Below are 15,467 nucleotides of genomic sequence, written 5' to 3'. Positions count from 1 at the left end.
ACACGCACTCACAGACCCACTCTCACACAAACTCTCTCTCTCTCACACACACACACACTCACAGACCCTCTCTCACCTCACACACTCACATTCACACACACAGACACACACACACTCACACTCTCTCTCACACACACACACACTCACACACACATGCACTCACAGACCCACTCTCACACACACACACTCACTGACCCACTCTCACACACACACACACCCTCTCTCACCTCACACACATTCACAGACCCACTTTCTATCACACACACACACCCTCTCTCACCTCACACACACACACATTCACAGACCCACTTTCTCACACACACACTCACAGACCCACTCTCACACACACACACACACTCACAGACCCACTCTCACACACGCACTCACACACTCGCAGACCCACTCTCACACACACACACGCACTCAGACACTCAGAGACCCACTCTCACACACGCACTCACACACTCGCAGACCCACTCTCACACACACACACGCACTCACACACTCACAGACCCACTCTCACACACGCACTCACACACTCGCAGACCCACTCTCACACACACACACGCACTCACACACACACACACTCACACACACACACACTCACAGACCCACTCTCACACACACACACTCACAGACCCACTCTCACACACGCACTCACACACTCGCAGACCCACTCTCACACACACACACGCACTCAGACACTCAGAGACCCACTCTCACACACACTCACACACACACACACACTCACACACACACATGCACTCACAGACCCACTCTCACACGCACACTCACACACGCACACACTCAGACCCACTCTCACACACACACTTACACACACACATACACACTCACACACACACATACACACTCACAGACCCACTTTCTCTCACACACACTCACACACACACTCTCACACTCACACACACACGCACTCACACACTCTCACACACACTCACATTCACAGACCCATTCTCTCTCACACACACACACACACACAGACCCACTCTCACACACACACACTCTCTCTCTCTCACACACACTCACACGCACACACCTACTCTCTCTCACGCACACACACTAACAGACCCACTCTCACAGACCCACTCTCACACACACATGCACTCACACACTCACAGACCCACACTCTCTCTCACACACACCCACACGCAAACCCACCCACACACACACACACATTCACAGACCCACTCTCACACACACACACTCACAGACCCACTCACACACACACACTCACAGACCCACTCTCTCACACACACACACGCACTCACACACTCGCAGACCCACTCTCACACACACACACGCACTCACAGACACTCACACACATGTACTCACAGACCCACTCACACACACACACACTCACAGACACTCACACACACACACTTACAGATCCACTCTCTCACACACACACACACGCACACACGCGCTCACAGACCCACTCTCACACACGCACACACACAGTCAGACACTCACACACACACAGACCCACTCACACACACACACAGTCCCACTCACACACACATACACACACTCACACACATACACACACACTCACACACGCACATGCACTCACAGACCCACTCTCACACACACACACACTCACACTCACACTCACAGTCCCACTCTCACACGCACACTCACTGACCCACTCTCACACACACACACTTACACACACACATACGCACTCACAGACCCACTTTCTCACACACACACACACACACACACTCACTCACACTTACACACACACTCACACACCCACACACTCACACACACACGCACACACACTCACACTCACACACACACACACTCACACACACACGCACACACACTCACACTCACACACACACAGCAGTTCCACAGGATGACCGCGTGACTGTGGGGGAGCCTAGGGGTGGGGGTCAGTCTCACCCTGTCGAAGGTGTAGGCGATGTCCATGCAGCTGATGCCCAGGTAGTGGAAGAAGGAGGCGTAGTCACTGCCTGAGCCCAGGGAAGTCATGCTGCAGTAAGAGACGTAGTTTAGAGAGGTCAGACTGCCCTGTGGGGTCGCATACGAGGGCCCGTGGCCTGGTTTACGGTGCTGAAGCCTGTCCTGACTGTCCCTAACAGGCAAGCGCTGGAGCCACTGAGAGACGGCGCGGGGACAGGCCCGTTTACTCTGCTCCGTGCGTGCTGAGTTCCTCCAGCAGTTTGTGTGTGTTCCCGCCGATTCAGGACCACGGCATTTGGTCCATTTGGGTCTTGGGACTCTCAATGTACAGAACAGAACGGATGTGTTGGGAGTCTCACTGTAGACTGTGGCATGGCATGGGTCGCGTTTGGAACCGGCGATGATTTGGATGGATTAGTAAATCCGTAGATTACACCAAACCTGGGTGTGTAGTGGCTGTGGGATATGGGTGTCAACTGAAGCACTGAGCTTTCAGAACTGTTATTCTACCAATTCCTCCATCTATTTTAAAAAATGCCTCCTTACGTTTAAACATTTACCTTAAAACTACACCCTCAATCTTCGATTCCCTCACCCTCAGAGTGCATTCTGTGCTTCTCCTCAGTCACTGCTTCCCCAAGGATGAGCTTCCGAGCCGGTCCGAACTCTCTCTGTATCTCAGGCCCTCAGGTCCGGCACTATCCCTGAAAATACTGCACCTCTTCCACTTCCTTCGAGCTGAGCTTGACTTATCATTCGACCACACAGCCAAAGGACAGAGTGTTACTCTGGGGCCCAGATACAAAACACAGAACCGACAATCGTACACAGCATCATGCACATATAGGAAACATAGACAATCTACAGCAGATCACCGACAGCCCGTTCCACACACTCACCACTCCACTCCACCCCTGGCATCTCCTCTGTACCTACTCCCCAGCACCTTAACACTGTGCCCTCTCGTGTTAGCCATTTCAGCCCTGGGAAAAAGCCTCTGACTATCTACACGATCAATGCCTCTCATCATCTTGTACACCTCTATCAGGTCACCTCCAATCCTCCGTTGCTCCAAGGAGAAAAGGCCGAGTTCACTCAACCTATTCTCATAAGGCATGCTCCCCAATCCAGGCAACATCCTTGTAAATCTCCTCTGCACCCTTTCTATGGCTTCCACATCCTTCCTGTAGTGAGGCGACCAGAACTGAGCACAGTACTCCAAGTGGGGTCTGACCAGGGTCCTATATAGCTGCAACATTACCTCTCGGCTCCTAAACTCAATCCCATGGTTGATGAAGGCCAATACATACACCTTTTTAACCACAGAGTCAACCTGCGCAGCAGCTTTGAGTGTCCTATGGACTCGGACCCCAAGATCCCTCTGACCCTCCACACTGCCAAGAGTCTTACCATTAATACTATATTCTGCCATCATATTTGATCTACCAAAATGAACCACCTCACACTTATCATGCCTGCTCATGGCCGCTTCTGGCTCTCCTAATTTCATTCTTAAGCTCCTTCCTGTTAGCCTTATCATCTTCTGGATCTCTATCATTATCTGATTTTTTTTTACCTTTCATAAGCTCTTCTTCTTGACTAGATTTTCAACAGCCTTTGAACACCACGGTTCCTGCCATCCTTTCCCTGTCTCATTGGAACGTGTGTACGCAGAACTTCACGTAAGTATCCCCTGAACATTTGCCACTTTTCTTCAGTATATTTCCCTGTACACCTGTTTCTAATTTATGCTTCCAAGTTCCTAACACTTTCCTAACTTGTCTGTTCCTATCCCTCTCCAAAGCACTGTACTGCCGCAACAAAAAAAAACAAATTTCATGACATATGTGAGTGATGACAAACCTGATTCTGATATGGGTCTCTATTGTGGACTGAGAGTGGGAAGGGGGCAGGGAGAGGGGAATCATGGTTGGGAAAAGGGGAAGGGAGAGGGGAGGGAGCGGGAAGCACCAGAGAGACATTCTGTAATGATCAATAACCCGATTGTTTGGAATCAAATGACCTTGCCTGGTGTCTCAGGGCTGGGTGTGTCTGTACCCACCCCCGACACTCCTTCTCTGCCCCCTGTCCCACACCCCTCTCCACCCTCACCATTCCCAACATCCTTTGCTCGCGCCAGATTTACAAACTCGCTCTCCGCTCCACGTTGACAAATACGGTACTGTGCGAAAGTCTCAGGCAGCCTGGCTCCATACATGTGCCCGAGACTACTGCAGAGTCCTGTACGGTTAGAGTTGGTGTGTTACACTGCAGAAACAAGTCCTTGGGCCCATTGACCACGCTGACCAAATGAGTCCCACTTGCCTGCATTGGCCCCTTATCCCTCCAGTCCTCCCCTGTCCAAATGTCTATTAAACATAGCCGCCCCAATACAACAAAATAGCTCTCGTGCGTTTCATGCTGCCTTTGGAGTGATCCCAAAGATTGCCGTAAGTGAACTAGGTTGTAGGTCCAAACCGATGACTCTGGATGCCTCTGCAAAAATTATTTAACTTTATACAAGACCAAAACATATGCGTTAAGGTGGCCAGCCAGCATTACATCTGTCACAGGTGGGATTTATATTAGAAACAATATGCTCTGGTTTATCTTTTGACATATGCGTCCTGCGCACTGCCTTGAATTGATTCAAGGAGTGACGGGCGCAGATGGATGAGTTGTCTGCTAAATGATAAATTTTATTCCATTCATCATCTGAAAGTGACTCCCAAAGTTCCAGTTCCCAAACACGCTTAACCTTTAGACATCATTCGAAAATTCATAAGCCGTTTTTATATAATGGCTGTCAATCCTTTTTGAGATGGCTTAGGCTGAAAAATAACATCTATCGTATTTGGTAAATGAGCAAGTGGATAGTTTGGTAATAAATCTCGTAAATAAATTTCTGACTTGCAAATATCTAAAAAAATTGTGCGTTAGGTATTTATCCACCAACTGCGAAGAAGACGTTAAACAATTCTCTGAAAAGCTTTCATTCCCTTAGTTTTGCATATTAAAAAGGCCTTATCCAGAATTGATGGTTTAAAAAAATAGTTAAGATGGATATTACTGGAGGGAACAAAGTTATTCAAATCAAAAATTCTGCGAAACTGAACGCAAGTTTTTAATTTGTGTCTAACAATGGGACCAAGACCTTGCCTACCAGTCGTAGAAAACCAAAGAGGACGAGGAGCTGCCGGTCAGGAAGCCAAAGAAAACCCCCTCACCGAGCTCTCCGCCCAGTCCAACCGTGAAGGACAGTCCTGATTATCTATACCGTAGATCCAAAATTGCCCAATAGTAAAATCTAAAGTTTGGTAATGCCAATCCATCTTTTTTTGATTTTTGCAATAAAGGTTCACTCAATCTAGAACTCTTATTATTCCAGATATCTGACAGGATCATAGAATCTATTCTATCAAAGAATGTTTTCGGGACGAAGGATGGAACAGCTTGAAACGTATATAGAAATTTCAGTAATATTACCATTTTTATAGCATTTATTTGACCAATTAACGACATCGTCTTAGACGACCATTTAGAAAGCATTTGTTTTGTATATTCAATTAGAGGAAGAAAATTATACTTATATAAATCTTTAAACTTTTTAGTAATTTTAATACCAAGATAGGTAAGATAATTTTTAGCAATATTGAAAGGTATTTGATCATAATAATCAGAATAACTATTAATAGGAAATAATTCACTTTTATGTAAATTCATTTTATATCCAGAGAATCTACTAAATTCAGTAAATATGGATATCATAGAGGGAACAGATTTCCTAGGGTCTGAAATGTAAACTAATAAATCACCTGCGTATAATGAAACCTTATGTAATTTATCTCCTCTCTTAACACCCTGCACAGAGTTAGAATCCCTAAGAGCAATAGCAAGTGGTTCTAAAACCAAATTAAATAATAAAGGGCTGAGGGGGCAACCCTGACGAGTTCCTCTGTATAATCTAAAGTAAGGAGATTATTTTAATCCACCTACTGTTTTAATCCTAACCCACCGACTGTTCTTTTCTGGCTCTCCGCCATTATGTCGAGTTTAAGCTTGGAGAAAATTAGAAGTCAAACTTTCGATACACCTTTTGAATTTGAGCAAACCCGGCGACCTTTCATTCAATATCTTCAGACGATTTAAATTTTCTTTTTGTTTTACTTTTTTTTCTCTTTTTTAGGTAATCTCTTTTTTAGGTAATCTCTTTTCTTCTTCTCCGTGACTTCTCAGATTTGACCGGAAGGATTCCCCCCCTTTTTCTTCGTAATTATACCCTCAGACTGAATGCCAAGTCTTTTTTTCCCTCTCTTCGTGTTCTAGGTTAGTTCAGTGGTTTTTTAAAAATTAATAATGGCAATTTGATTTGTTTTGAATTGTTAAGAGGATTTGTGGTTCCTTTAATATCCGAGCTCAACCTTATATGATTTTGACAACTCCATCTTGTTGTTTCTACTTGTATTGGAATATGTATTCGAGATAACTTCTCCTCTGATTTGTATAAAAAAAGATTAAATGGATAACTGTAGCCGCCCCCACCGCTCCCTCTGGCAGCTCGTTCCCCATTCCCACCACCCCCCCCCAGGTCTCCCTTAAGCCCTCCCCTTCCCATGTTAAACCTGTGCCCTCGAGTTTTAGACTCCTCTACCCTGGGACAAGGACTGCGACCATTCCTCTCTCTGTCCCTGCCTCTCTTTCAATTTTAGAAACTTCCACAACTCCACAGGCTCTTTGCAAGCCAGGGAAGGCAGCACCAGGCTGTCCACCCTCTGCTGATGTCGGAACCCCCCCAGGTCCCGGGAACATCCTGGCAAGCCCTCCCAGGAACTGCGCATCTCGCCCCCACCTCCGACGCGGCCCCCCCAGCTCCGACGCGGCCCCCAGCTCCGACGCGGCCCCCACCTCCGACGCGGCCCCCACCTCCGACGCGGCCCCCCCGCCTCCGACGCGGCCCCCCAGCTCCGACGCGGCCCCCCAGCTCCGACGCGGACCCCCAGCTCCGACGCGGCCCCCCAGCTCCGACGCGGCCCCCCACCTCCGACGCGGCCCCCCAGCTCCGACGCGGCCCCCCAGCTCCGACGCGGCCCCCCAGCTCCGACGCGGCCCCCCACCTCCGAAGCGGCCCCCCAGCTCCGACGCGGCCCCCCCGCCTCCGACGCGGCCCCCCAGCTCCGACGCGGCTCCCCACCTCCGACGCGGCGCCCCAGCTCCGACGCGGCCCCCCGCCTCCGACGCGGCCCCCCAGCTCCGACGCGGCCCCCCAGCTCCGACGCGGCCCCCACCTCCGACGCGGCCCCCCCAGCTCCGACGCGGCCCCCCAGCTCCGACGCGGCCCCCCACCTCCGACGCGGCCCCCCAGCTCCGACGCGGCCCCCCAGCTCCGACGCGGCCCCCACCTCCGACGCGGCCCCCCCAGCTCCGACGCGGCCCCACAGCTCCGACGCGGCCCCCACCTCCGACGCGGCCCCCCAGCTCCGACGCGGCCCCCCCAGCTCCGACGCGGCCCCCCAGCTCCGACGCGGCCCCCACCTCCGACGCGGCCCCCCAGCTCCGACGCGGCCCCCACCTCCGACGCGGCCCCCCAGCTCCGACGCGGCCCCCCCACCTCCGACGCGGCCCCCACCGACGCGGCCCCCCAGCTCCGACGCGGCCCCCCACCTCCGACGCGGCCCCCCAGCTCCGACGCGGCCCCCCAGCTCCGACGCGGCCCCCCACCTCCGACGCAGCCCCCACCGACGCGGCCCCCCAGCTCCGACGCGGCCCCCCACCTCCGACGCGGCCCCCCAGCTCCGACGCGGTCCCCCCGCCTCCGACGCGGCCCCCCCGCCTCCGACGCGGCCCCCCACCTCCGACGCGGCCCCCCAGCTCCGACGCGGCGCCCCAGCTCCGACGCGGCCCCCCCCGCCTCCGACGCGGCCCCCCAGCTCCGACGCGGCCCCCCACCTCCGACGCGGCCCCCCAGCTCCGACGCGGCCCCCCAGCTCCGACGCGGCCCCCCCACCTCCGACGCGGCCCCCCAGCTCCGACGCGGCCCCCCAGCTCCGACGCGGCGCCCCAGCTCCGACGCGGCCCCCCAGCTCCGACGCGGCCCCCCAGCTCCGACGCGGCCCCCCACCTCCGACGCGGCCCCCCAGCTCCGACGCGGCCCCCACCTCCGACGCGGCCCCCCAGCTCCGACGCGGCCTCCCAGCTCCGACGCGGCCCCCACCTCCGACGCGGCCCCCCAGCTCCGACGCGGCCCCCCAGCTCCGACGCGGCCCCCACCTCCGACGCGGCGCCCCAGCTCCGACGCGGCCCCCCAGCTCCGACGCGGCCCCCACCTCCGACGCGGCCCCCCAGCTCCGACGCGGCCCCCCACCTCCGACGCGGCCCCCACCGACGCGGCCCCCCAGCTCCGACGCGGCCCCCGGCCTCCGACGCGGCCCCCGGCCTCCGACGCGGCCCCCACCTCCGACGCGGCCCCCCACCTCCGGTACTCGGAGCCCTGACCGGCGAAAGCTCGCGCTCCACCGTTAGGAAGAGATCAGGTGGCCCTGGCAAGCTTACGAGGGGATGAGGCCGTGCTGGGCACTCGTCCGGTTGGAGTACTTTATCCAGTTACTGTAGACGGTCAGATCTGCGTGTCCGGGCGCCGGGACCTAGGGCCAAGGAAAACCAGACTGTCAGACTCTGAGCTGGGGCTGCGAGAAGGTGGAGACCCGTACCTCCCCTGCGTACGAGGCGCTCACCCAAACCCAAATCAGAAGTTTCTGCACTGACTGAGGTGGTGAGGAACTCTATCTGTGTCCTCTGGTCCGAGACTCCCCCACTATAGGAAACATCCTCTCCACATCCACTCTATCTGTGTCCTCTGGTCCTAGACTCCCCCACTATAGGAAACATCCTCTCCACATCCACTCTATCTGTGTCCTCTGGTCCTAGACTCCCCCACTATAGGAAACATCCTCTCCACATCCACTCTATCTGTGTCCTCTGGTCCCAGACTCCCCCACTACAGGAAACATTCTCTCCACATCCACTCTATCTGTGTCCTCTGGTCCTAGACTCCCCCACTATAGGAAACATCCTCTCCACATCCACTCTATCTGTGTCCTCTTGTCCTAAATTCCCCCACGATAGGAAACATCCTCTCCACATCCACTCTGTCTGTGTCCTCTGGTCCTAGACACCCCCACTATAGGAAACATTCTCTCCACATCCACTCTATCTGTGTCCTCTGGTCCTAGACTCCCCCACTATAGGAAACATCCTCTCCACATCCACTCTATCTGTGTCCTCTTGTCCTAAATTCCCCCACGATAGGAAACATCCTCTCCACATCCACTCTGTCTGTGTCCTCTGGTCCTAGACTCCCCCACTATAGGAAACATCCTCCCCACATCCACTCTATCTGTGTCCTCTGGTCCTAGACTCCCCCACTATAGGAAACATCCTCTCCACATCCACTCTATCTGTGTCCTCTGGTCCTAGACTCCCCCACTATAGGAAACATCCTCTCCACATCCACTCTATCTGTGTCCTCTTGTCCTAAATTCCCCCACGATAGGAAACATCCTCTCCACATCCACTCTGTCTGTGTCCTCTGGTCCTAGACTCCCCCACTATAGGAAACATCCTCCCCACATCCACTCTATCTGTGTCCTCTGGTCCTAGACTCCCCCACTATAGGAAACATCCTCTCCACATCCACTCTATCTGTGTCCTCTGGTCCTAGACTCCCCCACTATAGGAAACACCCTCTCCACATCCACTCTATCTGTGTCCTCTGGTCCTAGACTCCCCCACTATAGGAAACATCCTCTCCACATCCACTCTATCTGTGTCCTCTGGTCCTAGACTCCCCCACTATAGGAAACATCCTCTCCACATCCACTCTATCTGTGTCCTCTGGTCCTAGACTCCCCCACTATAGGAAACACCCTCTCCACATCCACTCTATCTGTGTCCTCTGGTCCTAGACTCCCCCACTATAGGAAACATCCTCTCCACATCCACTCTATCTGTGTCCTCTGGTCCCAGACTCCCCCACTATAGGAAACATCCTCTCCACATCCACTCTATCTGTGTCCTCTGGTCCCAGACTCCCCCACTACAGGAAACATTCTCTCCACATCCACTCTATCTGTGTCCTCTGGTCCTAGACTCCCCCACTATAGGAAACATCCTCTCCACATCCACTCTATCTGTGTCCTCTTGTCCTAAATTCCCCCACGATAGGAAACATCCTCTCCACATCCACTCTGTCTGTGTCCTCTGGTCCTAGACACCCCCACTATAGGAAACATTCTCTCCACATCCACTCTATCTGTGTCCTCTGGTCCTAGACTCCCCCACTATAGGAAACATCCTCTCCACATCCACTCTATCTGTGTCCTCTTGTCCTAAATTCCCCCACGATAGGAAACATCCTCTCCACATCCACTCTGTCTGTGTCCTCTGGTCCTAGACTCCCCCACTATAGGAAACATCCTCCCCACATCCACTCTATCTGTGTCCTCTGGTCCTAGACTCCCCCACTATAGGAAACATCCTCTCCACATCCACTCTATCTGTGTCCTCTGGTCCTAGACTCCCCCACTATAGGAAACACCCTCTCCACATCCACTCTATCTGTGTCCTCTGGTCCTAGACTCCCCCACTATAGGAAACATCCTCTCCACATCCACTCTATCTGTGTCCTCTGGTCCTAGACTCCCCCACTATAGGAAACATCCTCTCCACATCCACTCTATCTGTGTCCTCTGGTCCTAGACTCCCCCACTATAGGAAACACCCTCTCCACATCCACTCTATCTGTGTCCTCTGGTCCTAGACTCCCCCACTATAGGAAACATCCTCTCCACATCCACTCTATCTGTGTCCTCTGGTCCTAGACTCCCCCACTATAGGAAACATCCTCTCCACATCCACTCTATCTGTGTCCTCTGGTCCTAGACTCACCCACTATAGGAAACATCCTCTCCACATCCACTCTATCTGTGTCCTCTGGTCCTAGACTCACCCACTATAGGAAACATCCTCTCCACATCCACTCTATCTGTGTCCTCTGGTCCTAGACTCCCCCACTATAGGAAACATCCTCTCCACATCCACTCTATCTGTGTCCTCTGGTCCTAGACTCCCCCACTATAGGAAACATCCTCTCCACATCCACTCTATCTGTGTCCTCTGGTCCTAGACTCCCCCACGATAGGTAACATCCTCTCCACATCCACTCGATCTAACCCTTTCAACATTTGATAGCTTTCAGTGAGATCCCCCCTCATTCTGAAATCCCAGCGAATACAGAGCCTTGAATCACTGCTCATATGTTAACCCTTTCATTCCCAGAATCACCCTTGTGAGCCTCCTGTGAACCCTCTCCGATGTCAGCACATCCTTTCTGAAATAAGGGGCCCAAAGCTGCCCACAATGCCCCAGTTGAGGCCTCACTGGTGCCTCGAACAGCTTTGGCATTGCTTCCTTCCCTGTATATTCTGCTCCATTCGAAATGAATGCTGACTCGGCATTCCCCCTCCTCACCGCCAGCTCGGCCTGCAAGTTAATCCTGCACCAGGCCTCCCTTTGCTCCTCGCATTGTTGAATTCTCTCCCGATGTAGATAATAGTCGACGCCTTTATTCCCCGTACCAAAGTGCAGGGCCACGCCTCTCCCGACACCTGATTCCATTTCTCTCTTCTTGGGCCGTGCTCTTAACCTCGGTCTATCTCAGCACATGAAGAGTGGCCGTCCCACCCTTTCCCTCTGCGTCTGACACCCACCCACCCCTCGGGTTCTTAAAGAGTCAGCCAACGCTGGAGCCGGCCATTCAGCCTCACTATGCTAGTCCCTTTGGCCTGCGTTTGGCCCACATCCCACCGAACCTGGTGTTTCCAATCTGGAGCCCACGGTCCCCTCAGTTAATGGTTGGTGCTCCCGCTGGAAACCTCTCCTACCCGTACGGCTGGTCGCGTGTAATTGTACCCAGCTCAACCACCCCCTCTGACCCACGTGGAGAAACTCTCCCCTCCCACTTCAGACCTGTGCCCTCCGGTTCTCGATCCCACAACCCTGGGGGAAAAGCTGTGGCCCCCCGTGACTTTGTCAGGTCACCCCTCAGCCTCCTGCGCCTCGAGAATCTTACCCGCACTCTTTCTGGTTGAATGCGCTCTGCGTTAACCGGGCAACCAGAAGTGTATGGGGTACTCAGCAGTACCCTGTCCAGTTTGATGTCTGTCAAATGTGAGTGAAGATAAAGCTGATTCTGATCTGGGTCTCTATTGTGGACTGAGAGTGGAAAGGGGGCAGGGAGAGGGGAATCATGGTTGGGAAAAGGGGAAGGGAGAGGGGAGGGAGCGGGAAGCACCAGAGAGACATTCTGTAATGATCAATAAACCGATTGTTTGGAATCAAATGACCCTGCCTGGTGTCTCAGGGCTGGGTGTGTCTGTACCCGTCCCTGACACTCCTTCTCTGCCCCCTGTCCCACACTCTTCCTGTGTCTCTCCACCCTCACCAATCCACCTGCCATTTTCCAGCCGACGTTTCTTCCTCCCCATGTGTATGGCCGTCAATGACGTGAATACAAAGATTGTCTGGACTTCAACATTTCACCTTTCACCCTTAACCCGTGACCTCTGGTTGTCGTCCCACCCAACCTCAGTGGAAAAAGCCTGCTGACATTGACCCTGTCTGTACCCCTCACCACTATCAAACCTCCTCTCAATCTTCCACATTCCAGGGAATAAAGTCCTAATGTTTTTCACCTTTCCCGACCCGGAAACAACCTTGGAGATTTTCTCTGTGCTCTTTCAACCTGGTTTCCATCTTTCCTGCAGGTCAGTGGCCAAAGCTGCGCCCACTACTCACCAATGTCTTATACAACGTCAACATAACATCCCATCTCCTGTACTCAACACTTTCATTTATGGGGGCCAATATGCCAAGGCTTTCTTTACAGCCCTATCTACCTGCATCTGAATTAAACTCCATTTGCCATACCTTGGCCCACCCTTCCAGCCAATTAACATCCGCTGTTGTCTTTGGTACATTCTTCATGGTCTACCACACCATCAATTTTGGTCTCCTTTGCAAACTTTTAAACGTGGCTCAAGCAGTGATGAGATTGTCCCGGTCAGTTCCCAGGCCACTGACCAGCCTTCGTTGCTGGGCATTTGTCCCTCCACGCTCTGACTTACGAGCAGCCCCCACTTCCTCTGAGAGAGGGGTGTTTGAATACGTGGGATGGGGAGGAGCGAGAAGGGGGGAGAGGAGTAGGTGCAGGACGGGCAGGAGTCCGGCGTGTGGTAAATGCTCGACGTACCTTTTTTGCTGCGTCAAAAACCACCTTCTGCACAACGGGAGATCCCAGGGCCCGTAGCGTGGCGTTGGCTGAAACCGAGAGCGGCGGAGAAAGTGGTCAGTGAGGGAACTGGCTGCCCTTCCCACAAACCCCCTCCTCAGACACACACCTCTGGTCTGGGGAGGGTGAGTTAACAAGCGGTGAGGGGAGCTGGGGAGGGTAGTGGGCAGGAGGGGGGGGAAGAGGGGATTGAGTGAGTAGTGGGGGTGGAGACGGGCCAGACAGCGAGAGCAATGCATCTCCTCACCAAACACAGCGATGTCGACATTGATGTAGGCCACTGCCCTCTGGGTCAGTATCCGGTAGAACTCCTGATGGGGAGAGGTCACACTGACGTCAGTCCAAATGGAGAAGCCCCCAAAACACTTCTAACCCTCTCACCTACACTACACACACACACTCACTCACACAAACACTCACACTCACTCACACACTCACACATACTCACATTCTCATACCCTTCTTCTTCTCTCTTCTCCCTGCTGCCATCGGGAAGGAGGTACAGGAGCCTCAGGTCCCACACCACCAGGTTCAGGAACAGTTATTACCCCTCAACCATCAGGCTCCTGAACCAGTGAGGATAACCTCAACTCTGAACTGATTCCATCGGGAAGGAGGTACAGGAGCCTCAGGTCCCACACCACCAGGTTCAGGAACAGTTATTACCCCTCAGCCATCAGGCTCCTGAACCAGAGGGGGTAACCTCAACTCTGAACTGATTCCATCGGGAAGGAGGTACAGGAGCCTCAGGTCCCACACCACCAGGTTCAGGAACAGTTATTACCCTCAACCATCAGGCTCCTGAACCAGAGGGAATAACCTCAACTCTGAACTGATTCCATCGGGAAGGAGGTACAGGAGCCTCAGGTCCCACACCACCAGGTTCAGGGACAGTTATTACCCCTCAACCATCAGGCTCCTGAACCAGTGAGGATAACCTCAACTCTGAACTGATTCCATCGAGAAGGAGGTACAGGAGCCTCTGGTCCCACACCACCAGTTTTCAGAACAGTTATCACCCCTCAACCATCAGGCTCCTGAACCAGTGAGGATAACCTCAACTCTGAACTGATTCCATCAGGAAGGAGGTAAAGGAACCTCAGGTCCCACACCACCAGGTTCAGGAACAGTTATTACCCCTCAACCATCAGGCTCCTGAACCAGTGAGGATAACCTCAACTCTGAACTGATTCCATCGGGAAGGAGGCACAGGAGCCTCAGGTCCCACACCACCAGGTTCAGGAACAGTTATTACCCCTCAGCCATCAGGCTCCTGAACCAGAGGGGGTAACCTCAACTCTGAACTGATTCCATCGGGAAGGAGGTACAGGAGCCTCAGGTCCCACACCACCAGGTTCAGGAACAGTTATTACCCCTCAGCCATCAGGCTCCTGAACCAGAGGGGGTAACCTCAACTCTGAACTGATTCCATCGGGAAGGAGATACAGGAGCCTCAGGTCCCACACCACCAGGTTCAGGAACAGTTATTACCCCTCAACCATCAGGCTCCTGAACCAGTGAGGATAACCTCAACTCTGAACTGATTCCATCGGGAAGGAGGTACAGGAGCCTCAGGTCCCACACCACCAGGTTCAGGAACAGTTATTACCCCTCAACCATCAGGCTCCTGAACCAGTGAGGATAACCTCAACTCTGAACTGATTCCATCGGGAAGGAGGTACAGGAGCCTCAGGTCCCACACCACCAGGTTCAGGAACAGTTATTACCCCTCAACCATCAGGCTCCTGAACCAGAGGGGATAACTTCACTCAACCTCACTTGCCCCAACAATGAAATGTTCTCACACCAATGGACTCACTTTCAAGGTCTGTTCATCTGAATATTTATTACTTATTTGTGTATTTACTTTCCTCTGAATTTGCAGAGTTTGTGGTTTTATTCACCTGTTGGGTGCGCTTTTGTGCTGACTCCGTTGTGTTTCTAGCGTTCACAGTGAATGCCCGCAAGAATATGACTCTTGGGGTTGTATATTGTGACCTATCTGTACTTCAATTAGAAATTTACTTTCAACGTTGAATTTTTTTCCAGGGTGGTAAATGGGGAGGGGTTAATGTTAAGGTGAGCAGAGGAAAGTTTTCTCGGGAGACTGTTGGGTGCCTGTACCACACTGTCGGGGGGTGGTGGTCGAAGCAGACGCATGTCAGGAAAACCGTGG

At 53.1% G+C, this 15,467-nt stretch overlaps 1 protein-coding gene across 1 annotated transcript in view; it reads right to left on the bottom strand.

The window, feature by feature from the left end:
- The window catches only part of naaladl1 (N-acetylated alpha-linked acidic dipeptidase like 1), a 230,477-nt gene that overhangs the window by 90,521 nt on the left and 124,489 nt on the right, over positions 1 to 15,467 (bottom strand). Inside the window, exons 11-14 of the mRNA XM_059957704.1 lie at positions 13,539 to 13,602; positions 13,253 to 13,320; positions 8,497 to 8,588; positions 1,927 to 2,017 (exon numbers count right to left, since the gene is read on the bottom strand). Coding sequence (XP_059813687.1) covers positions 1,927 to 2,017; positions 8,497 to 8,588; positions 13,253 to 13,320; positions 13,539 to 13,602 — 315 coding nt within the window. The remainder of the gene's footprint in view (positions 1 to 1,926; positions 2,018 to 8,496; positions 8,589 to 13,252; positions 13,321 to 13,538; positions 13,603 to 15,467) is intronic.

This window comes from Hypanus sabinus, assembly GCF_030144855.1.
Source record: "Hypanus sabinus isolate sHypSab1 chromosome 31 unlocalized genomic scaffold, sHypSab1.hap1 SUPER_31_unloc_2, whole genome shotgun sequence".
NCBI lineage: Eukaryota > Metazoa > Chordata > Chondrichthyes > Myliobatiformes > Dasyatidae > Hypanus > Hypanus sabinus.
This window is presented reverse-complemented; position numbering and strand designations above follow the sequence as displayed.